This window comes from Desmodus rotundus, chromosome 6 (assembly GCF_022682495.2).
Source record: "Desmodus rotundus isolate HL8 chromosome 6, HLdesRot8A.1, whole genome shotgun sequence".
NCBI lineage: Eukaryota > Metazoa > Chordata > Mammalia > Chiroptera > Phyllostomidae > Desmodus > Desmodus rotundus.
In genome coordinates, this window is record NC_071392.1 from 90230879 (window position 1) to 90255355 (window position 24477).

Consider the following 24477-nt stretch of genomic DNA (forward strand, 5'->3'; position numbering starts at 1 on the left):
GGCTGGGCCAGCTACGTCCTGTTGGGGGTGCTGGCCAGGCTGCTTTGCCTTCCTCTCTCCTCATTTCCACAAACCTTGGGCAGCAGTCCAGTTGGAACGGCTAATCATTTCTTGTCATTCTTTTAAAATGGATGATACAGGTGGAAATGAAAGGTGGAAGACATATTTGAAAGTTGTCAGCTTAACTTTGCAGTAAGTTTACTCAAACTCCTCAACTGTCCTGAGTGCTGGAATGCCCAGGTGGCCTAGAGCTTCATTTAGGTTTGAGAGCCTTGCTTCTGCCAGGTTCTGTGCAGACGCCAAACACCAGTGCTTGTTACAAGGAGGTAGCTGTAGAAAGCAGGGTGGGCACTGGGGAGAGGACAGCTAGGCAAGGAGGGGAAGGGGGCTGTGCCCTGCCGGTGAGGAGGAGGTACCTTTGAGACCATGTCAGACTGTCGGACTTTGGGCTTGAATTGCAGCTTTTGGCTGTCAAGTTACCGTCCTGGGCTCGGGCTGGTGTGGCCTGGAGCTTCCCAAGTGCTTTTTAAATGATCCTGGAAAGGGCCACAGCAGCAGCCTCTGACTTTGGTCCATTTTCTCATGCAGAGGAGCCAGTTCTCGAATGAGGGACAGTCCTGGGTTTACACTGTCCCCCTGCAGGCCTTCCCGCCACCACTGTGAGCTGGGAGGCAGGCTCTGACCCTGCCTCTGGCTGGGTGTGTGAAGCTGGACAGGCGGTGACTGGGTGCTGCTCCCTGCTCTGGAGGGCAAAGGAAGGAGCAAAGGACACTGGTGATGAAAATGCTGCTGACAGAAACAGGAGGGAGCAGACTGGAGAGTCACAGAGGACATGGGCCTTGGAGGGGCTCTCCTTGGATAGAGAGGACATTCCAGACCTGGGACAAATGAGGTAAGAGTGGGCGTAGGCTGAGCCCTGTCCATCACGGGGCTGTGTGTGTTGGGGGAAGAGAATGAGGTTGGAAGGGTCACCGAGTCCAAGAACAGAGCACCCTGAACGGCAGGTGGGGTCTAGATTTGGGTGGCAACGTAGCGGGGCCTGCACAGGACTCCCGGAAGGAGGGGCTGCAGGGGTCCGCAGATTGGCCCACATGAGGCCATGGAGGCCGTGGCCGGGGTGTGTCGCACCCCACCAGACCTGATGTCCATCACTTTTCTTGTGAAATCTGTGTGCTCTTGGCCTTGGTGACTCTGTCATGTCCTGCCCTGTTTTCCTGCCTCTGTGTCCTTTAACTACTTCCTGTTGTTGTTCCCCTAGCCAACTGAATATATTTGTCAGAGGCAAGAAGATATCATCAACGGCAAAGAAACAGCTTCTGGTTGCCTGGTCTTTACATGCCCAGGATCTAACATGGGCCTCCGTGGTGCCGGACTACAAATTCCCCCCAGACTGTGCATTGTAGATGCCAAATACCGGCTTTCCGTTTCCTCCCCGCACTCCGGGGGAGGCAGGCTGGGGAAGCGAATGCAGCGGGCCCTGACTGAGGGTCTGCACCTAGTGGCTGGCCCCGGGCGTGTGTAGCATGCATGGTTACCCTGTTGTGCGTGCATACAAGGGAAAACCTCAGATGACCTAAGAGCTGGTGAGGCAGGAGTGCAGCCTCAGCTGGTAGCATCCCCAGCAAATGGTTACCCAAGCTGCCTGTCCACAAAACAGTCTGAAAAGGTGGGTAAACGTGGGTATAGGTACTCAGGGTGGGGCTCTGCCCGCCCTCCCTGACATGAACTTAAATATCCTGGGGAGCCCCCGTGGGGTGGGCACTCACTAGGAAGTGAGTGCTCCCAGTCACGGCATGGGGCCCCCAGGGAACCCAAAGAATGCAGAGTGGGAGATGTGGCTTCTGCAGGTTCTCGCCAGCAAACCTGTGTTCCTGGGGAGGCCCCTACGCTCCCCAGACTTGGGGGTGTGCACTCCTTCCTACCACACCTGGTACCAGTACTGTCCATCAGGCCTGGACCTGGGCACCCAGGGAGCAGGGGAGGCCCCTCCAGCTGTGCCTCCCGCCATTGAAACACCGTGCGCATGGAGACAATGGAGCGCCCACCCTCTGCATCAGGAGCTGCCTCTGCATTGGGAGGCTTGTCTTTGGCGAGATGCTGAGTCTGTCCTCAAGGGCAGTGTCTACGCAGCTTCTCCTTCTGCACCGTGGGCCAGCCAGGGCCTGGCAAGCAACCGCACCGTACCGTAGATGCAGAAAGTACGCACAAGCCAGGAGCGAGAAAAGCGCCCCCTCCTGGTGATGAGAGGGGCTGCTGGGGGCGGCTCATTGGCCACAGACCCTCATTTCACCCACCATGAGGAGCAGGTGTATGCGCCCGGTCCCTGGCACCCTTCCTCGTCCTTCTGAGCGGAAGCTGACACTCAGCATGCAGAACAAAAGAAATTCCAGAACACTTTTAAGGACGTTTATTTCGGTTCTTTACTAGCGTCGTCGGGAAAAACAATTGGCAAAAATGATAATCTGCGGCTCAGTGGCTTTTTTTTTGAAGAAACATCCGTTTCCTCTCAGCAGGAAAGGCTTGGCTTCCGGGGACCTCAGGCACGTGGAGCTGGAGACCCTGGAGGGTCCCGGGTGGGCCGCGGTGGGGGGGACCCGGGAAGGGGGCGGGGCCTGGGTCCTCCGGGGGGTCTAACTCTCTCCTTCCGTGGGCCGGCTCGCAGGGGACAGGGAGAGCCTCAACCGACCACAAACACGAAGAAAAAGGCAAAACCGCCGCGCAAGTCGCGGGCTGGGCCGCCTCGTCCCCTCCGGCCACCGGGGGCAGGCACGCTCACTCCGTGGGTCCCTAGCTGGGGCCGTAGGCGGGTGTGGGTAGGCTCAGGCCGGCTGCAAGGGGCCCGCGGCGCAGCCCACCTTGTTGCTGAAGAGGCGCGAGAGGCTGCGCTGGGGCGCGGCGGGGCGAGGCAGCGGGGCGCGGGGGAGCCCCCGCACGTCCCAGAGGCGCAGGGCGCCGTCGTGCGAGGCCGTGTACAGCACCTGGCCGTGCACCTGCGGGAGGGCGCGCGCGGGCGGGGCATGGGGCGGGCGCTGAGGGGTGGCCCGCTACCATCCCCACCCCCGGCCGCAGCGCGTCACAGCAGTGGTCCCCGCAGCTGCGCCGCCAACCACTCACAGACCCTGCCCTACAGCAGCCACCGCAGGCCCAGGCATGGCCGCGACGGCCAACTACTACCACTGCCGAAGGATGCGGACGTGTCAGCCCAGGGGACCTCGGCCTCGGGGAGGAAGGTCTGCCCGTGGCGTGCTGGGGGCGTGGGGACCTGCTTTCCTTCCCTTCCCTGCCCTCCAGAGCTCCGGCTCAGCCCTCAAGCCGCCGGGCCCCGAGGCCAGCCGGCAGGGAGCGCCTACCTGGATACAGTTGATGATGAAGGCGTGGCCACGGAACACCCTCTGCAGCGCTCCGGACTCGGCGTCGAAGGCGCGCGCGCGGGCGTCCCCGCTGCCCGTGAACACTGTGGACACACGCGCCGCTGGGCCGCCCGCCCGCCCGTGGCGTCTCCAGGACGCCGCGGGGAGGGGGTGGGGCGGGCAGGCCTAACCACCTGGACCCGCTCTGGGGCTCATCCGCCCGCCTCACTAGGATGTCATAAAGCTCAAGTGGGGGTTAGAGGCTGCCCGTTGAAAGCAAGGAGGCGGCACCTTCACTGTCTGAGTACATTCCCGAGTTGAGTCGGGGTGACCGCTGGGGCTCTGGAGGGGCCCTCTGCGGTCTGCGCACCGTGGCTGCTGAACCTTCCTCCTGCACTGCCCCTCCGGGGGCCTCCACCCTCCTGAGCCCCACCTGGGCCCAGGTTCCCAAGCAGGCCCTTTGGTGGAAGCCGTTGGGGAAACTTGGCTTCTCTGCGGGGTGTTCCCGCAGCTCTGAAGCCCCTGCCTCAGCGGGATACCCATCCCCCACCACCTGAGCGGCCTACTGGGCTCAGGACAAGCCAGAAGCGCTCCTCCCCTCCACGCCAAGTAATGAACCTGGCCCTCCAAGCAGAGCCCAGACCCTTGGGGCGCAGCGCCCCTGCCCGACCCCTTAGAGGTTTCCCTGGAGAACTTCCTGGAGCCTTCTCCAAGCCCAGGGTCATGGGAATCACCTGCTGCGCTTGTGAAGACACAGATTGCTGGGCCCACCTGAGGTTCTGATTTAAGCGGTCTGGGTGGGCCCGGGGAACCTGCATTTCCAACTGATTTCGGGTGATGCTGAGTGTCCACACCGGGACCACGGACCCTCTGGTTCCTTAGCATCTGGCCCAGGTTGTCCCAGAAGCCAGCCCCAACACTAGGATTTTCGTGCCACTAGTTCATCTGGCAGGACATTCCAGGAAGTGGAGACAGGGCTGAAGGACGCCCACACAGGTGTGCTAGGGAGCCCTCGGGAGAAGGTGCGGACCACGGAGTAGTTGTCCCACCCGAGGGCAAAGACACTGGGCGACTGGTCCAGCGATTCCCATTAGCCATTGGCTGAGGGCCTCCCGTGTGGGTGTCAACTCCCAGCCCTCCTCTGTCCTGCCCCTCACGGGAACACACACGGGCAGAAGACCCCCGGTGCTACAGCAAGAAGCACCCATGAACAGGGCACCCACAGCATCCGCCACACACACACACCCTGCAGCCTGAACAGCCGCAGCAGGTACCCCCTTCCTGTGTCACCTGCCTACTCCCAGCCTTTCTGCTAAAGCCACCGGTGCATGTGGCGCTGGAGGGGCAGTTTCATTTCTGGGTCTTTTCAGCTCCTTTCCTGCCGTCCCCTCCCCAGCAACTCAGCCTGACTGCTGGGCCGCCCGTGGGTGGCAGGAGGGTCAGGGGTTAAGTCTAATCCTGCAACCTGCTGGCAAAGACCACGGACCAAGTATCTGAATAAGGAGCAACAGCCAGGGTCCCTGGGATCAGATACAGAGGCAGCTTCCATCCCAGCGGCTACCATGGGGGGCGCTCTAGGCGACATTCTTTTTCAGTTAGAGGTTCCGCACTTGGGAGCAGAGCCATAATCACACTTACAGGTTTGGGCACAGGAAGAAGAGAAAAATAATTTGTCCGTGTCAGACGCCCAAGTCTTGAGGGCATCTCAGCCTCTATTTTCAGAGCCCCACATTCTCTTCACCTCACACCTCTGCTGTGAAGTCAGCGTGAATTTTCCACCCTGGCTCTTCCCGCACCCCAGCGCTGGGGAGGTGACTCTCGGGGTCAGTGCCTATGGGGCTGGCTTCCTGCTGCTGTGTGTGTGTGCGTGTGTGTGTGCAAAGGGGGGGCGGGGGGCTATGGCAAAATGTAACATTGGGGATCACTTTGGGAGAGACGTTTGGGAATCTGTGGGCCCCCTGCTGCGTAGCTGTGGTGAGGTTCGGGGGGCTGCTTCCCGGGAATAGTGGGTGTCTTCTGGGCGTGTCTGGGGTGGAAACACATGGCAAGCCAGTCGGACAGAGCCGGCAAGGCCCAGGTGCGTGACAGTTTGCAACCCGCAGGAGGTACAGCTTGTTGCCTACCTAAAGAGCCGTTCTGCCCTTGCTCCTTCACAAAATGAGCCCGGCTAATCCTATGAGCTAGGCCCCCGGGTAAGAGATGTTATTATTCAGCCTCTCCTGCAGTTAGTGGTCTACAAGGTATGTGCAAAAGTCTTTGGGTGGCTGCCTTCACTGGTGTGGCTCAGCGCATTGGGGGTGGCTCATCCCGCAAAGCAAAAGGTCACCGGTTTGATTCTCGGTCAGGGCACATGCCTAGGTTTTGGGCCAGGACCTCAGTTGGGGGTGTGCGAGAAGCAGCTGATCCATGTTTCTCTCATACACTGATGTTCTCTCCCTCTCTTTCTCCCTCCCTTCCCATTTCTCTAAAAATAAATAAAATCTTTTTAAAAAAAGTCTTTGGGTAGGGCTTCCAGGAAAGAGCTTTAAAGGGGCCTAATCAACTAAGAAACACATCCTTTTGCCCTTCCCTCTTCTTCCTGCCTGCTGAAAACAAGAAGAGATGGCTGGAGCTCCAGCAGCTATCTTGAACCATGAGGCCCCCTTAAAGATAGAAGATATGTGCTAAGGATCATGAAGCAAAGTGGCAGAAGGAATCTGGGCACCTGATAACTGACAGCTCCTAAAACTCTGCTATCTGAGAGAGGAATAAACCACTACCTCATGTACACCGCTGCTATCTGGGCTTGCCCTTATCAGTAGTCAAGCCTAAATGCCAAGTGAAGCCAAACCCGCGAGGCCCTCAAGCCTGGCTAAGCAATGTCACTGTCTCACTCTGAGAATTAGAATGTGTGCTTGAGACATGCTCTTGACCCCAGGACCTCTGAACTTTGAGGTCGGGGCATGTTCTTGCAGGGTAAAGTTAGGGAGCAGTCCCCGCACCCTTATTTGGGCCTTCGTTGTAGATAACGCTTTAGACACACGTGCACGGAGGTGGCCCGGCTGCCGCTGCCTTGGGCGCCGACCATCCTCAACGGCAGCTGAGGCTCAAGGAGGGAACCGCGGAGACGCAGAGAGGCCCTGGGCAGGGAGGGCTTGATGGGAGGTGAGGAGTGACAGGGCCAGGCGGTAACAAGACAGGCGTGGCAGGCTGGGGTGGTGCGGGGAGGGTCGGGGGCAGGGCCACTTACAGGTGCCCGCGTGGTACTTGAGGGCGCTCACGCTGTGCCTGTGGGCCGTGAACGTGCGCACACGCTCTCCTGTGTCCGCCAGCCAGCACTTGACGGTCCTGTCCGCGCTGCCAGAGTATACATGCCGGTTCACAAGCTGCGGAGGAGGGACGCTGGTACTTTGGGGCCGCAGGGAGCGGCTCAGAGTTGCCTTTCAGCCTCTGAGCGTAAGGGGCGGGGAAGGGGGAGGAGCCAGAAATGCCCCTACGCGTGGGCCCCACTGCCTGCCCAACCCGGCCCCCAGGTCTCGTTGCTTCCTCTGCTCCATGAGAACTCTCGGGTGGCAGGCAAGCAGACTGTCAGGCAGGCCCGGCTTCACATCCTGCCCATCACTTTGCCCTTGGCCAAGTCACGGACTCTACTCCCTGGCAGCTTCACCGTAAATAAGGGTCGTGCCGGGTCCTCCTCGTGGGGCCACAGATGCCATGCGTATGGTGCTCAGCCCAGTAGCAGCAAGGACCACCAGAGTCCTCGGCCTTAGTGCCTACTACTGCCAGGTGTCAATTAGGTGACTACTGCCCAATCCAGTAGGACTGGTGTCCTTCTAAGCAGAGGAAGTGTGGACGCAGAGGAACAGCCTTTTGAGGACGGAAGGGGGAAGGCCTCAGAAGAAACCAACCCCGCGCACCCCTGGATCTTGGACTTCCAGCCCCTAGAACTGTGAGACAATGCATCTCTGTCGTTTCACCTCCCCCCACACACCGCCCGTCTGCAGTACTTTGGGGCAGGGCAGCAGAGGGCACCAAGGGACCCCTGGCAGACAGGGCAGGGCTGGGCGGAGCTCACCTCCAGACAGATGATAGAGCCCCGGTGCTCCCGGAGCACCCGCAGCTGCGCCCCACTCAGGATGTCCCAGGCGCGGATGGTGGCGTCCGTGCTGCCCGTGAAAGCTGTGTGGCTGTGCGTGTCCAGCACAAGGCACAGCACAGCCCCCGTGTGGCCCCGCAGCGTCTGGTGGCAGCAGCCACTGGCCACCTGCCACACCTTGGCCGTGCCATCCGTGCTGCCGGTCACCAGCAGCCCCCCGGCCACAGCCTCCTCCTCAAAAGGAGCCCCGGGGAGGTCCCAGGGGGCGGAGTAGGCCAGAGTCAGCACACAGTTGCGGTGACCCCGGAATTCCCGGGACATCTGCCCCTTGTCCACGCTCCAGGAGCGAGCTGTCCGGTCGTAGGAGCTGCTGAAGAGCTGGTTGTTGGTGACAAGGATCCTGGGGGCAGGAGAACAAGGTCAGAGGTCAGGCCTGCAGGTGGCCTGGTGGGCAGGGTAGCCCCGCAGGCTGTCCCAGGGTCCCTTTGGCTGGTGTCTTCCATGGTCAATGAGCCCAGGCAATGGGAAGCATTGCTTCCCAGAGAAAACTGTGGGCTAGAGTGCCCCGGGCCCCTGTTTTGGGGGGACAGGGAGAGGGCCAGGAGAGCACCCCTGGAAATGGCAAGGGCCCCAGCAGAGGCCACCGCCCACAGAATGAAGCCCAGAGTCAAGGCGTCCTTGGTAATTTCCACCCACACCACCACCTGCCCCTGTGTGGACACCTCCTGGGCCAGAGGTCGGCTGCCTCTGCACTTCGGCTGGAAGAGACCCCTTTCCATCCAGCGGCCACACTCCCCTCCCAGGTCCAGCTCAAGGCGCCTCTTCGCCAGGACTCCTCCCAGAGTCCCCACTGCGGGCTGAGCCTGTGGTCTACCCAGACCTCCCCCTCCGATCCCTCCCAACACATGGCCCACAGCAGCTGCTCCATAGTTGCAGAGGTTGGGGCGGGGCTGGGGGAGCAGGTGAGGAGGCCCACCCTCTGGGTTTGCCCAGAACTGAAAGACTTCTGCCCTGGCTGGTGTGGTTCAGTGGATTGAGCACTAGCCTGTGAGCCAGGAGATCACTGGTTCCATTCCCAGTCAGGGCACACACCTGGTTTGTGGGCCGGGTCCCCAGTAGGAGGCGCTCGAGAGGCAATCACACATGTTTCTCTCCCCTTCTCCCTCCCTTCCCTCTCCCTTCCCCCCTCTCTCTAAAAATAAATAAAATAAAACCTTTAAGGAAAGACTTCTGGGGACACAGGACTTGCAGTTGGAAAACCAGGCAACGTGAGGCACACTGGTCCCCCTAGGGACATTTCAGACTCAAGGGGGGCTGCTGGGACAGAGGAGCCTTGGGCAAACTGGTGAGCTGGGAGGCACTTCTGAAGGGCCCCTGAACTCCCAGGCCACAGGCCACCCTGCTGGTACCCCACAGCCCAGGTCCTCGGTCAGCCCACAGGTGACTTCTGTGAGGTCAGGGCCACCCAAAGGAGGCACAGTCAGGTGAGTCTCCATGGGGTGGGCGTCTGCCGTCAGCCCACACAGCAGAACCTAATTCTTCGTCTGCTGGGGACACTCCAGCTCCAGGTCCCAGCCCTGGGCCAAGGACCCCAGGAACCTTGGGTGAGAGGCACACAGAGGGGCTGTTCCACCTCCCCCCACCCGCCTTGGGAAAGAGAGGCCTCCCCGCAGTGAAAATTCAGGATTCTTACTCTCCTTTTGATAAGTGCCAAGAACTTCTCCCCTGGGAAATTCACACTTGTCTTTAGTTTAGAACCTAGGGTATGACTTCGAGGGGACTGTTGACACATCCTTGTGAAGATGCCCCAATCCCCCAGGGCAGAGGTGGAGGTTGAGGACCCGCCCCTTCTCTGCCACCTGTCTGCTTGGCCCTGGCCTCCCAGGTGTCCAGGCCTGGCCTGCTCTAGCTAAGGGTGGGGGGCAAAGGCTGGGCTGCAGGAAGGCGGGGGGTTGCCTTCTCCACTCGGAACCATCCTGAGCCAACACAACTCGACCATCTTTCTTTGTTTTTAAGATTTTATTTATTCATTTTTAGAGAGGGGAAGGGAGGGAGAGAAACATCAATGTGTGGTTGCCTCTAGCACGCCCCCTACTGGGGACCTAGTCCGAAACCCAGGCATGTGCCCTGACTGGGAATCAAACCCGTAACCCTCTGGTTTGCAGAACGGCATTCAATCCATGGAGCCACACCTAGGGGTGTTACTGAGTTCTGCCCTGCAGGTGCACCATTGCAACCGCAGGCAGCGGGTACTCGTCAGTTAACGGTCAGTCTGGTCATTCCAGGCGCTTGACCATTAGGCCAGTCAGGCCCCGCCATGACCCAGGCATGCGCAAAGCCCGTGCTGGCAGTGTCCCTTCTGGCTGAGAACATCCCTCTCCAGCAGCCCAGCCCAGCCTTCCTACCCCTCAAACTCTTGCTGCTGCACTGGGCCTTTCCTTATGCAGATGACCCCCAGGCAGGTGCCCCTCCTGGGCAGTGAGGCAGTGGGAGGACCCGAGGGCAGCAGCCAGACTCCTGTTTATCCTGGGCAGTCCCGCAGGAGTCTGAGATCGCCACGAGTTACATAAATAGCATCCAGTTGGTCTGATCAGTAGAGGAACTTCCACGGCTCAAGTGCAGACTCAAATTCAGTAAGGGAAAATTCAAAACTCCTTGAGAAGGGGGCAGGGGTGGGGACAGAGATTTTCAAGTACAACACGGAAAGGAGAGGTTTAAAAATATCCTGGGCTCCCCCAGCTGGGTTGCTCAGTTGGTTAGAGCGTCGTCCCAATACACCAAAGTTGTGGGTTCGATCCCTAGGCAGGGCCCATATAGAAAGCAACCAATAAACATATGGAAAAGTGGAACAACAAATAGATGCTTCTCTCTCTCTCTCCTCTCTAAAATGAATAAATATAAATTGAAATCAAACATAAAACTACTCTGGGCCTCACCTTCAGAGCCACCCCCACTGGCTCCTCCTCCAAGCCCGTGGTCCACCATCAGGTACCAGTGAAGCCATTTCCTCTGGAATCGGGTCTCATCCCAGGAGCTGTGGCTTCTGATGCCTTTCCCTGTGCCCAGCAGGGGGCAGTGGTGCAGCCAGGTCCGTGTGTTTGTGGTGCCTCCCTTCCCCACATCCGCCTCCCCAGCCCCCACCTGCAGCCCTGGGCAGTTAGCACCTGTCACACCTGGGGACCCTTCTGTCCTGAGCCTTCCACTGCTATGTGCCCCTGATGGCCAACTCCCGAGTGCACAGGGGGGCTTCCCCAGAGAAGCGGTGTTCCTCCAGGGCAGAGGCCCTAGGCCTGCATCTCTGTCCCCTGGGGCCCAGCCTCACTGCCTGGCAGCCCGGGACCCCCAGGCGGTGCTCACCTGTTCACGCTGGATGTGTGTCCTCGGAACACCTGCAGGCACCGCCCGGTCAGCACGTCCCACTTCCTGATGGTGCGGTCAGCACTGCAGGTGAAGGCCGCCTCGTTCTCCAGCTGGCAGAAGGTCACGTAGCTCTCATGTCCTGCAGACGAGGGGAGGTGTGAGACTAGGGGGCACGCCGGCTCGTGCTTTAATTCTGGGAAGAACGCTTGAGATGGCGAAGAAGGGAAGAAAGCCCGGGGCAGGAGCGTTCGAGACAAGTCCAGAGTTGACTAGCCCTTTGAAATGACCGGCTAATTCTGGGAGAGTCTGTGGGGTGCCCAGAGCAACTCAGGGGGCACTCGCCCTGCCCCCAAACCTTTTTTTTATGCTCCCCAAGGACACGAGGACATTTTTCCATTGCTGTGAGAGAGAGGGGAAGGGAGAGAGAGAAACAGAGAAGCATCAAATTGGCTGCCTCCCTTATGTGCCTGCAATGGGAATCGAACCCACAATCTAGGCATGTGCCCTGACTGGGAATCAAACCCAGAACCTTTCAGTTACGGGATGATGCTCCAACCTGCTCAGCCACACAGGCCAGGGCCTCCCGTGAATTGTTTGGTTCCCTCCTCTTCATCACCTTTCAGCCTTCTTCAAACTTTTCAGCTATTGGTATTCACTCAGTCATTCAACAAACCCAACGTTACAGAGGCAGGAAGTACAGAGGCCAAGGGCCTAGTCCTCAGAGCCCAAACGCCTGGGCTGGCCTCCCGGAGCTGCTGCTGACTGCCCACTGGCAAGCTGTTCCCCCTCTCCGTGCCTCAGTTTCCTTATCTGACACAGGGAGAGCAACACCTATCTTGTAGGGCTGTCGTACAGATGGAGCAAATGCTGGGTGTTCGTGATACTCACACTCGGGGAGAAACACCCCGTAGGCATAAGATCAAGTCCCAATTCCTGGACCCTTGAAATGTTACATTGTTGGAAAAAGACACATTGCAGATGTATTAAGTGAGGGATTCTGGGGTGGGGAGATTATCCTGGGTTATCAGGACGGGTCTCAATACAACCACGAGTGAAACAAGGAGGCAGAGGGAGAATTGAGGACAGAGAGAGGGTGCTGTGAAGGCAGAATGGAGAGCCTTGAGGGTGCTGGCCCCGAAGACTGGGGTGATGCGGCCACAGGCCAAGGCATGCTGACCCACCAGCAGCTACAAGAGGCGACTGACCGCATTCTCCCCTACATGTTTCAGAGGAGCGTACCCCTCCCAACACACTGATTTCTGTCCAGGGACACTGGTTCTGGGTTCCTGGCCTCCAGAACTGTGCAAGAATGAGCGTCTGTTGTTCCAAGGCACCCAGTGTGATCTCTGGTCGTTGCAGCCACTAGGGGTGACACAGATTTGGAGATGAGGCAGCCATGCTCCCTGCTGTCAGAGAGGACAGCCCGCTCAGGAGAGACAGTCAGCGGGCCTGGCAGGTGAAGAGCAGATGGGGAACAGTCCCTCGGTGCTGTGTGGGGAGGAGAATGGCATCCGGGAGAGGACACTGCACTCCCCAAGGCCTAAATTCAGGGGTTTGGCAGAAATGGTGGACATCTGGGACAGAGGGAGGGCCGCGCAGAGTCTGGGGTCTCAGCCTCGTGCACTGGTCATCCCTCTTATCTACCCGGTTGTCAGATCTTTTAAAGATCACCCTCGTGCCCTGGCTGCTGTGGCTCAGTGGATTGAGCACTGGCCTGCAAACCAAAGGGTCACCGGTTCAATTCAGTCAGGGTACATGCCTGGGTTTTGGGCTGGGCCCCCAGTAGGGGGTGAGCGAGAGGCAAACACACATTGATGTTCCTCTCCTTCTCTTTCTCCCTTCCCCTCTCTCTAAATCTTAAAAAAAAAAAACCAAAACTGTCCTATTTGTGGAATCGGATTCGGGACCCGTGTTATTAAGCTGCCCCAGGAGACTCGAATAACAACTTCCTACTGCGAACTGAAGCTGAGTCTTTCTGAGGGGGTTTCAGGCTCCAGAAGATGAACAGAATCTCACGGATGTTAGATCTGGGGGCCTTTTCACAGGTGAGAAGACTGATGGATTCAAATACCACACATTTGGGAGATGTATTTACCATATTAAGGATTTTAAGGATTTTGATCAAATTTTAAGATTTCATGTAGACGTCCAGGATCAGGCAGATGGGGATTTAGAATCTCCTGTGCAGTTTCAGGCTAACTCATATTGGTTTTTTTGGGTGGTGGCGGGGCGGGGGAGCTGAGTTTAAGCTTAGCTACTCTTGAAAGAATTCAACTTCCTGACTTCTAAGAAACAGAATTTATTTAAAATTAAGAAAGAAATGGTTTTCAGTCTTCTTGGGTAGCCTATACCAGGCTTCTGAGAAAACAACATTTGTGTGAATTAAATAAACGCTTGAAGAAACTGGAGATTATGTTTCCCTTAAAAACCACGCCAGTTTAAAAGTCGAGGGCAAAGTGTGTTTGGCAGAACACAGCTCAGCTTTTTGCCAACCGCACGGAGTTTATCAACTGTGTTAGGATCATCAACGAACTCTCCCTGAGACCAAACCTGTCCATAGGGGGGCGCAGCACCGGGCAGGGCTGGCTGGTGGGCAGCCCTGAAGGCCGGGAGGTGCCACCCCACTGGCCCCGCGCAGCCTCACATCCGGCAGTTCTCCAGGGACCCAGGGTGGACTGACCCAGGCCCCCCAGCCCGTCTACTTTGCGGGGCATCATCCCCATTCAGGCTGCTTCCTCCGGTCTCACAGGAAGTGCCAAGTACAAGTGTGAATCAGGCCAAGAAAAACACGGAACCGAGAGTACGTGAGTGGCCCTGCAGCCACTCCACCAGGGATGCCGCAGACCGTGAGATATGGGGCTGCTTTCACAACATGTGAAAATAAAAAAAAAAATTAAAAAGATATAAACATTGATTGCAAATCAGTAGGTATACAACCCATAAACAAAGACTTAAGAGGTGATAATGAAAATAAGTTTTTCCATGTGAAAAAAACCCCCTCATCTTTTAAGCAGGGCCAGGCTGACCCTCTGCCCTGTCTGGGACCTGGCCCTGAGCTGTCCAAGGCTCCCAGCAGCGGTCAATGTTCCCCTCTCTCCGCGCCCCCCCCCCCCCAGCATGGAAAGCCCCTTCTTCTGTGAGCCAAGCACCCACCCGGATTCTGAAAACACAAGCCAAGTGAGGCCTGGCTCAGAGCCCCTCCAGAGAGGGACATAGCGTGTCCTTGACCCTTGACCCTAATCTACAGACCAAAGACAGGGCTCCACTGCCCCCCGCCCCCCAGGCCCAGGACAGGGGTGCAAGGCCCCGCCCAACCCTGGGGATGGATGAGGGAGGGAGAAGGGGGTGTTGGCTTGGGGGAGGCAGGGCCTATCCCGTCCCCAGGGACCACAGCGCCTTGGCAGCAAGCTGTTGGATTTGTGCAGAATAAGCAAAAAAGCCAAACTAAAAATATTTTCGAAGGGATGAAGAGCGCAGATAAGATGCAGTTATTATGTTCAAAAGAACACACTGAGGCTCGGGGGTTCCTGCCAAGGTCGTGGGCCCTCCTTGGACTGACTGGCTGCCGGTTCAAAGTCACAGTGCCCCTCCACATCCAGGAGGGGCTCAGGACGAGGGGTCCAGGGTATGCAGTAACAGGTGAGCTGGAGCACACCATCGACTCAGCATGAAAAGTGGTCGCCCCCCCCCAACCCCCGCCCCCCGCCCTGCCAGTCTGTTCTGTCTCTCCCTGCAGCTGCCTCCTCTCCAGGCCGCCCTCTGCGGCCGCCCCATCCCCCTCTGCCCGCAGGGTTCCGGCAGCTGGGAGCCCTGGCCCAAGACTTGGTATGACGCGACAGGGACCCAGAAGAAGAAATATATCCATCTCCGATGAGGAAGTACACAAGTACAGACCGATGTGTATTTGTAAAATTATCATCAAACTCCTGCTATTTCATCCGGTTTCCCAGCATGCTGAACTGTAGATGAGACGATGCAGCAGAGACAAGGTGGGGTGGTCGGATGGGAGAGGGGGTTCAAACCTCACCTCCATCCCCGCCAGCTGTTACTTAACTCCGTGCCTGAGTTTCCCTGTCTGCACGAGTGGGATAAGAGGAGTGTGAGGAACCGACGCAACTTAACGGCCCCGAGAGAAATGTCCAGCCATGGGTGACCTGGCCAGTGAGAGGCCCGCCAAGGTGCTGCGCACCTGAAGGCGCACAGGTGCGATTTCTTTTTGTTTGTTAAAACTGTTTTAACGGAAATGATTCCACGCAGCGGGCTGAGCTGTGACCTTGGCCCCGCAGAGGGCGCCCCTCGGCCCACTGACCCGGATCGCAGCGCGCCCTGCACCCCCACCCCGCGCGCCCCCGGCTGGTCGGACGCTGGGTCCCGGTGGCGCGCTTCCCCGAGCGACCCGGGAGGGGTGGGGGCTGGACTCCGGGGAAGGGGCCTGAGGGCGGCAAGCGGACGCAAAGGGCAGAGGTGGAGGGGCGGGAGGCTCGGCGCGTCTACCTTGCAGGAGGGCGCAGCACCGGCCGTCCGCGGTGCTCCAGAGCCGGGCCGTGCCGTCCTCGCTGCCCGTCAGGAGGCGCTGCCCGTCGGGGCTCAGGCTCAGCCAGTTGATGCCCCCGCGGTGCTCGGCGCAGACCCTCAGGGCCGACCCGCCGCCCCCCATCCTGCCGTCGGGCGGGGGGCGAGGAGGACACGGCGTCTGCTACGGAGGGGAGCCCGGGCACCCGCGCTCCCTGCGGCTTCGTCTCGCAGTCATCGCGGGGGGCCGGGGCCCCGGGTGTCTGCGGAGGGCACGGGGCACGATGGCGTAAAGTTGGGAACCCTCGCGTCAGCGCCGCCCACTCGGCAACCCAGTCCGGGGACCCAGTGGGCTCGACGCTGCGTGGGCGGCCCACTTGGGACCCCTGTTCCTCCGATGGGGCAGTTCCAGCCCCACCGGCTTGGAGCGCCGCCCTTCCTCACGCTCCCTCCTAAGACCCGCACCCCACCTGAGCGGGCCCCCTCCGGCCCGGGCGAGCAGGGAAGAGGCGCTTCAGGGCGCGCTGGGAAGCCCAGCTCTCTTCGTGGGGCGCCGGCAGTGAGGCGAACACGGGAAGACGGGCACCCCAAACCCCGCGCGCCCTCCCCGGCCAGCACCGCGCGCTCGGGGCGGCGGAGTGCCGAACAATACAGCCCAGCCTGGCTCCTCCTCAGAGACCACCCCCCAACCTGTCCCCTCCCACTTCTCCGGCCCGCGCTCCAGACCCCACCCCCAGCCCGGGTCCCTGGGGACCCACCGCGGCCCACGCACCCAGCGCCCGAGGGGATGCCTCCACGTGCGACCCTCCGGGTTGCCCCGGCTGCGCCTCCAGGCTCCCGGGACGGGGGAGGAAGGAGAGGGAGAGTCCGGGTTGGGGAGGCTCGCACTCCCCGTAACTCTTTGGGGCGGCGGCTGCGCGCTTCCACCTGGCAAGTTTGCTCCCTCCAGGCTCCCAGCCCTGAGGACCCTACCCGAGAGGCTCTCGGGGGACTTGGAGGCGGTCCCTTGTTGGAGAGTGCCCTAGATCGCCCTGGCTGGGAAGTCATGCGCACCCCAATTCTAAAGAAGTCCTGCGGGGAGGGCGTGGAGGACCGGTGGCCGGGACGGGATGCGGACCCCGGTGAGAGGGCCGGTGTGCTCCCTGCAGAGGTCAGGGTCCCTCCCTGTGCCCCGCCCACCTCGCCAGCCTCTTTCAGCGGCCACCCCCCGTCCGCCCCACCCCTCCGCGGCGCCCACTCAGCGCGCCGCGCGCCTCGGAGGACCCCCACGATCACTGCAGGAACCCCGACCCCGGAGCGCCGGGCGGCTGGTTCCTATTAGAGCAGTTCCGGTGCCGGCTTCGCGGGGGGCGGGGAGGGGTGATTCCCCAGCTCGGATCCTCCGGGTCCTAAAGGCAACAGGATTTCCCGAGCCCTCTAGGGCTCTTCGGAGAGGCTAGTGGGGCAAACTTCGGTAGGGATTTGCGATCGTGCCTTGGGGGCGGGGGTTGGTGAGCCGGGCGGCTTTGGAAAGCCAGTCCTCATCAGCACAGCGGGACCTTCTCCCAACGGTTGACCCTACCCAGACTCTGAAAGAAAACTCCATAGTGGGGTCCCACAGGGCGGTTTATCCCCCAAGCGGCCTAACCGGAGACACCCTAACTTGGGCAGCGAGGGGAGGGCCACTGAAGGGTTGGGGGGTGGGGGACAGTGGAATTTGAACTCACTGAAGACACTGGTGGAGGTGCGTTAAGGGGACGCAGGCGAGGGGAAGGCGGAAAGCGGAGCCTGTTCCACAGGCGGGCTGCTCAGGAGCGAGATGCGTGCGGGGAGGAAGGGAGGACTCTGGGAGTCTCCAGTGCGGTGTATTTTTTTTTTTTTTAACCACGCACAAGCACAAAACATATTGTGCCATTAAAAAAGAAAGAAAACTTTCACCCTGGCTGGTGTGTCTCAGTGGATCGAGCATCCATCCGCCTGAGAACCTAAAGGTTGGGTTCCCAGTCAGGGCACAGGCCTGGGTTGTGGGCCAGGTCCCTGCTTGGGAGGCGTGCTAGAGGCAGCCGATTGATGTTTCTCTCCCTCTTTCTCCCTCCCTTCCCCATTCTCTAAAAATAAATAAATAAATAATTTTTTTAAAGAAAGCTTTAAGAAGCTTCAGTGTTATTACTACTATTATTAGTGCTTGAAGGACAATTATCAGAAAATTAAAATGATCGTTGACAGAGTAATACATGGCCTTACACCCTTGTCCCACCCCGTCAGCACTGCCAGGACCCAGGGAGGGAGGGGACCAGCGCTGGACGTTGGAGGGAGTCCCCTTGTCCCCCTGTGAGGGTCCAGGGTCAGGCCGAGCTCCCCCCTGCACCCCCTCATTCCCAGAATGGTACTCAGTCTGCCCCAAGGGTTCACTGTCCATTCCAATCAGGTTCAAGATTGAAAAGGAAGTGGGCTTAACAATCCAACCTCCCTCTCCTGCCAAGAAAATCTTTGTGCTGGCCACTGTCTCTAGCCGCTGGCGTCCAACCGCAGAAGTCGGGCCCTCGGAGCAAGAGAGCTTCTGCTCAGAGACCAGCCCAGAGGGAAGGGGAGAGTCTGGACCTGCATATGGCTCTCTGCGGTCACCCTGCCGTGGGGACGGCAACGTCTGGGGCCTTCCCGGGTGTCTGGCCCAGTGTAGGCACGGCTTCCCGGTAGCGTGAAAGCCAGCTGTTAAACATCCCATCTGCCCGCATCTCCACTGGATCCCCCCACAGACTCTCCCCGGCAGCCTCAGAGAAGTGTCAGAGGCTACCCGGACCAAAGGAAGGCCGTTTTTACACAGCCTGCGGAACCCACTAGCTTTGCCTTCCATCTCTGGCTAAGATGGAGCCACAGGGGTTAGACCTACCCTACCACTTCCTACCTGAAACAGCCAAAAACCTGGTACACAAAATATACGAAGCAATGGTTTTCAAGACAATGGACATCAGGCAGTAAGAGACAGCAATTCCTGAGGGACAGGGGAAAATGGAGTGAGCCCTGCAACAGGCCCAGCGCGGGGCCCCGAGAGCATGTCCAGACCACGGAGCAGGAGCGGGGAGTCCGGATGGAGCCCAGTGGACTCCCTGAGTTGCTGAAACGGCTGAGCATCAGGGCGGAATCAAGTGGCCAGATGTGGCAGGACAGAGTACCAGGGAGGAGGGACCCCTGGGGAGCCACAGAAGGCCCCTCTCAGGTATGCAGCTGGGGACTTATCAACAGGTGCATGTGGGCAAACTACTCCAGGTGGGAAAAGAAGTAGAGGTAACTGCCCAGCCCCCACGTGGGCTGAGGGGTGCAGCAAGAACACGAACACCGCTACTGTGACTGTTCCGTGTGCTCAGAGGTGAGTGGACGCCTGAGCAATCCCCCAAAGTCCCAGCTGGACTTCTGGAGGTGAAACTAATGCCTGAAAGTAAACAACAGCCCTGCACGGGACTAACAGCAGATGGGTTAGGACAGAATAAAATGGAACATGAGTGAACTTGAAGGCATGGCAGTGGGAACTATCCAAGACAAAAAACAGGAAAAACAATTTAAAAACTGGAAGAACAGCAGTGAATTGCGGGACTGATCAATGTTTCTCTCCCTCTCTCTCTCCCTCCCTTCCCCTCTCTCTAAAAATAAATAAATAAATAACATCTTTAAAACTATATTTTAAAAAAGACACAAGCTCCATTAAGAAGAATATATAGCCCGGCCAGGTGGCTCAGTTGGTTGCAGGTTCAACTCCCAGTCAGGGCGCATACCTAGGTTCCCGGTTCCATCTCCAGTCAGGGAGTCCAGGAGGCAACCGATCAATGTTTCTCTCTCACATTGATGTTTGTTTCCCTCTCTGTCTCCCTCTCTTCCTCTCTCTAAAATCAATAAACACGTAACTTGGGCAAGGGTTGAAAGAAAGAAAAAGAATATATAATCTGAAGAGCCCTATATCTATTTTAAAAATTGAATCTGTATCTAAAACCTTTCCACAAAGAAAACTTAAGGCCCATTTGGCTTCACTGGGGAATTGTGCCAACATTTAAGGAAGGGATAATACCAACTCTCCACAAATTCTTCTAGAAAAGGGAAGAGGAGAGACAACTTCTAGTTCATTCCATGAGGTTACTATTACTCTGATACCAAAATCAAAGACATTATAAGAAAACTACACCAATATTCCCCATGAACATAGATGCAAAAATTCTAAACAAGACTTTAACAATCGACTTCGACAATATATGAAAACCATAAGATATCGTGACCAAGTGAGGTTTATCCCAGGAATTCAAGGTCAGTTCAAAACTCAAAAATCAACCGATGGATAGTCCAAGGTTAGAAATAGAGACCCATGGAATAGAATCGAGAGCCCAGAAATAAACCCGTACACCTGCGGTCAATTCGTTTTCACCCAGGGAGCCAAGACAATTCAAGGAGACCAGGAACAATCTTTTCCAAAAGCGGTGCTGGGAGAACTGAACAGCACGTGCAAAAGAATGAACTTGGACCCTGTACCGCGCCCCACATATGAAATTAACTCAAAACGGAGCGCAGACCTGCACAACTCTTAGATGAAAATTACGTGTAAATGTTCATGACCTTGGATTAGGAAATAATTTCTTAGATATGACACCCAACGCATAAATAAGCAAACAAACTATAAGAGGAAAAATTGGACTTCATCCAAATTAAAAACGTTTATGTTTCCAACTATACTGTCAAGAAGGTGAAAACTCAGTCCACAGAATGGGAGAAAATATTTGCAAATCACATTTCTGACAAGGGTTGAGTATCCACAGTATATTTTAAAAACTCTCACAACGTAACAATAAAGAGACAAACAACCCAATTTAAACATGGGCAAAAGATTTGAATAGACATTTCCCCCAAGAAGACGTGCCAATAACTAATCAGTCCATGAAAAGATGCTCAACATTGCTAGCCGTTAGGGAAAAGCAAATTGAAACCACAGCGAGATACCAGACACACCTACTAGAACGGCTAAAACCATCGCGTCTGATTGTTCCAAGAATTCCCGTTGGCAGCGCGACGGAGCCGCAAGACCTTTTCATATACGTCCGATGAGAAGATGAAATGCCATGAGCACTTGGAAAAACAGTTTGGCTGTTTCTTAAAGAGTTCAACACACCTACCACATGACTCACCCATTCCTCTTTACCCCAGGGGGATGAAAGCAGACTTACTCATGAATTTTCGTAAGTTTTATTTCCAATAGTCACAAACTGGAACCAACCCAAGCGTCGTGTGGAGAATTTCGCTGTTGCTCCACGTTATTGCTGCCCCGCCATCCATTTTATTGGCTACGTGGCCAGCGGGGACTTTGCTCCAGTCTCTGCTGCTCCAGGGTGGGAGTTCTGGTCTGATTCCTCCTTAATTACCGAGCTTCCATTGGCTGTGGAGGGGAAATGACAAGAAAAGCATTCCCCTGCATTCCAGATTCCAGCCTTTCTGAGGCAGATGGAGGGACGCACGGGGCAGAGAGGCCTTCCAAGCCCCCAGCCCTCCACTGTACAGGCGGCAGCCTTGTGGGTCTGTGGTTTCAGGCCAAGTCCATCAACTCCTCTTCCAAGTAATTCCCTGAAACGCCCGCCGTGCACACCTTACCAGCATCCTGTGTGCCGCAGATCATGGAGAAGTAAAACCAGGTCTCCGCCTTCACCACCCGACGGGAAAGTGACGGTTTATAAGGCTGGTAGAACCTTTTGTATGCATGTTACCCGCCCCCACCACCAACACAAAAACAAACAAAATCTCCTGTGCTCTTGGAATTTCTATATTATTTCACTATAATCAAGTGACGAATGTAAGCCAGGCACTATGCTCAGCACATTGTGTGATAACTTCTAATTTCGTAATAATGTCTCAGGTTACGTGTTATCTCCCTGATTTTACTGATGAGGAGACCGAGGCCCAGAGAGGGTACGTGGACGAGGTCGCTCAGCCGGTGAGTGGGAGATCTAAGGTCTGTCATGACCCAGGTCTCAGTGAGGGGTCTGCCAACGACAGAGAATGAGGGCAGAAAGGAGCAGGCCGCACCTTTGTGCCTAAGACTCAGAAGGCTCCCACTCCTTCCTTTTCCTCCGATCCCACTGAATTTTCCTAGAGAGAGATCTTGGGCAGAGGTCTGGCAAGAGTGCCGTTCTCTGAATAGTAAAATGAGGAATCTGGTCCTGGCTGCTGTGGCTCAGCCGATTGAGCACTAGCCTGCAAACCCAGTCTCTGGTTCGATTCCCATTCAGGGCACATGCCTGGGTTGTGGGCCAGGTCCTCAGTAGGGGGCGTGTGAGAGGCAACCACACATTGATGTTTCTCTCTCTCTCTCTCTTTCTCCCTCCCTTCCCCTCTCTCTAAAAGTAAATAAGTAAAATCTTTTTTAAAAAATGAAGAATGTGAGCACCACCCCTGCATGCGTCTCTCTGAGGATGGAGACAAGCGAGATGACGACCAGTCTCCTGGTGCCTGACACCCCCCGCTGTCCCGGTGAGAGATCTCAGCCTTTCTGCACGTGGACACCTCTCTTGTGAGCAGCACTTATTCTCACGCAACACCATGAGGCACCCTGGTTGGAGTGCATGTGTGCTTATGTGTGCGTGCGTGTGCTGTGTGTATGCTTGGGGGGAGTAGGCGGGACCCTTGGGGAGCCTGGTGTAGCAACATCTGTTTCCACTCACTCCAGAAGATTCCCAGCTGCCCACCAAATGATGCATTTGCTTGCTCTCTGTGGGGATTCTGAAGCTAAGCCGAATTCCTACAGGGGTTGTTAATCCCACAAAGGGCATTTTACAGGAAGTTAGTGTCCTTCCAAAGGGAAGCCAGGGCCAGCTGAGCCCCTCTCTGCACCTGCCTTTATTTTGGCAGGAACAGAACAGAGGAGCTGGCGGGGGGTCAGTCAGGATCTTTGCTGGTGGGGAAAGAAACCGAGTTTGGTGAGTTTAAGCAAGAAAAGGGGATTCATTGGGAGGAAATCAAGTGAAGGAAGACACGGACATTCAGGTTTAAAGAAGAATCAAGTCATGAGCTGTGTGGCTCTGTGGGTTGGGCGTTGTTTCCACAAAGCGAAAGGTCTCTGGTTTGATTCCCGGTCAGGGCATGTGCCTGGGTTGCAGGTTCGGTCCCCGGCAGGGGCACATACAAGAGGCAGCCAATGATGTTTCTCTCTCACATTGATGTTTCTCTGCCTCTCTTTCTCCTTCCCTGCCCCCTCTCTCTAAAACTAAATAAATAAAATATTTTTTAAAAATCCCAAAACCTAAAGAAGGGTAAGAACTAGGGAAAAGCCAGGGGTCTCAGCAGCCAGAACTGGTGGAATTTGTTTCTGTGATGCCGAGAGTTGACGTAGCTCCCGCTGCCCCCTCCCGGGGGTGATTTGGCACCAGATTTAACTTCCTAGGAAAGAGAATTTAATTGCTCTCCCTGACAAGTCACTTGGTTGGGAGCAGGGCCCTGCCATTGACCGACTCCTCACAGCAACAGCCGTCATGGTGGATGTCGCTCCCTCCCCGCCACGCTTTGGCTTCCCAGTGCCAACGCACAAGCCCCTTCTTTCTGTGGATACGTGTCCCACAGCGCCCCCGCTTTCCAGGGGCTACCCGGTGTGAACCCCGCATGCACCGCTCCATTCCCAAAGGCAGGTCCCCAAAGGAAGGGACTCTGAGTCAACAAAGGCAGCTCCCGGTCTTTGGATGGAGGGTGGGGTCACACAATGCAGACTCCACACGGGACCACGGGTGAGCCCCTTCATTTCTCGGGGCTTCAGTGTCTTTACGCGTCACTCAGAAGCCACAACCTTGTCCTGCCGCCCTGACCCTTGGGTGTGTGGCAACCGGACACCCTGCCCCTGCCCTCTCTAATCCAAACACCTGAGGCCTCTCAGTAGTTTCCAACGGAGTCACTTTGCCTTCGCTCTGGAAACCTTTCCCGTTTTTCTCCTAAAAGGAGCCACAGTGACGGCGGCATTCGAGGTTCTAGAATAACTTTTTAATTTCTTCTATTGTAACAGAGAGAGGATAACACAGCCGCCTCATCACCTGTAACAACGGTTTGACCTCGTGCTTTGGGCGCAGTAATTGTTCAGTAAATGTCAGCGGCGTTGTTATTGGTGGTGTTAGTATTTACTGACAAGCAAGTATGGCCAGGCCCTGCTTTATTCGCCCCGTTCGATGTGCTTCGAGTGAACTAGACGTTCCCGTGTAAACAAGGGATGCTCAAACCTTCTCCCCCACAGAACCTTTACCTTGGCGGGATGCCAGTAGCCTCACCCTCTGGGATGTCATTAGCAAACATCCCGGGAAGCCTGTTATCGTCTTTGTAGGAGGCATCCATTGAGGATGCAGCTCTTGACATGCAGCGCGGTCCTGAGGACGCCGGGAAGAATTTCGCTCTGGCCTGAGTCCCAGGAATTGCTCTGCTCCTCCTGGGAAACTGGTTTCTTTTATCTTGCGGGCTCTGCCTCGTGGAACCCAGCCTGCTCCCCTGCTTGCTTTGGCCCCGTCCGGAGTCTCATTCTAGCAGAGAATCAGGCCCTGGTGCTGCGTATTATTAAACACTGTGGACGCATGCTTACCCCGGCCTCACTTTTTTTCTTCTACTTTTTATCTTCTTTTGTTTTTTTAAAAATATTTTTTTTAGAGAGAGAAAGGTTATTCCATCTATTGATGCATCCATTGGTTGATTCTTTTTTATTAGAGAGAGGGGAAGGGAGGGAGAGAATCATCAGTGTGTGGTTGCCTCACGCGCCCCACCCCCCCTGACTGGGGACCTGGCCAGCAACGTAGGCCTGTGCCCTGACCGGGAATGGAACTTGCAACCCTTTGGTTTGCAGGGCCAGAGCTCAATCCACTGAGCTACACCAGCCAGGGCCAGTGGTGGATTCTTGTACATGTACTGACCAGGGACAGAACCCACAAACCCCCTGCCTTGGCGTATCAGGATGGTGCTCTAACCAACAGAGCTACCAGGCAGGGTCTGTAGCTTGTTTTTTGAGTGAGATGGATACCCTCCCTGGCCTTAGTGTCCAGCCCCTCTGTAAAGCGTAAAGTGGCACTTGAGCGCCCCCTCTCTGTGTGGAGGGCTGTTGCCACCTCCGGAGGCTTCTCCCTCCTGCCAGCACCCCCATATCTGGGTGGCACCCATTCCGGTTGCCCTCTCTATCCATGTGGTTCAGGACTCCTGGGGTCCAGC

General features: G+C 56.8%; 1 protein-coding gene across 6 annotated transcripts; it reads right to left on the reverse strand.

Annotated features, from left to right (window-relative positions):
- Positions 1-2681: 2681 nt before the first annotated feature.
- WDR86 (WD repeat domain 86) lies at positions 2682-16507 on the reverse strand. 6 transcript variants are annotated; one of them, XM_053927237.1, is made up of 7 exons: positions 16351-16507; positions 15280-15560; positions 10783-10924; positions 7405-7825; positions 6580-6715; positions 3351-3454; positions 2682-2990 (listed from the first exon to the last, which is right to left on the reverse strand). In XM_053927237.1, the coding sequence occupies exons 2-7, from the start codon at positions 15440-15442 to the stop codon at positions 2820-2822; spliced, it is 1137 nt and encodes a 378-aa protein (XP_053783212.1). In that variant the 5' UTR covers positions 15443-15560; positions 16351-16507; the 3' UTR covers positions 2682-2819. The 6 variants fall into 6 exon arrangements, with proteins under 6 accessions (XP_053783212.1, XP_053783211.1, XP_053783210.1 ...); XM_053927236.1 differs by having other exon boundaries at positions 16270-16507; XM_053927235.1 differs by having other exon boundaries at positions 16070-16507.
- Positions 16508-24477: the final 7970 nt, after the last annotated feature.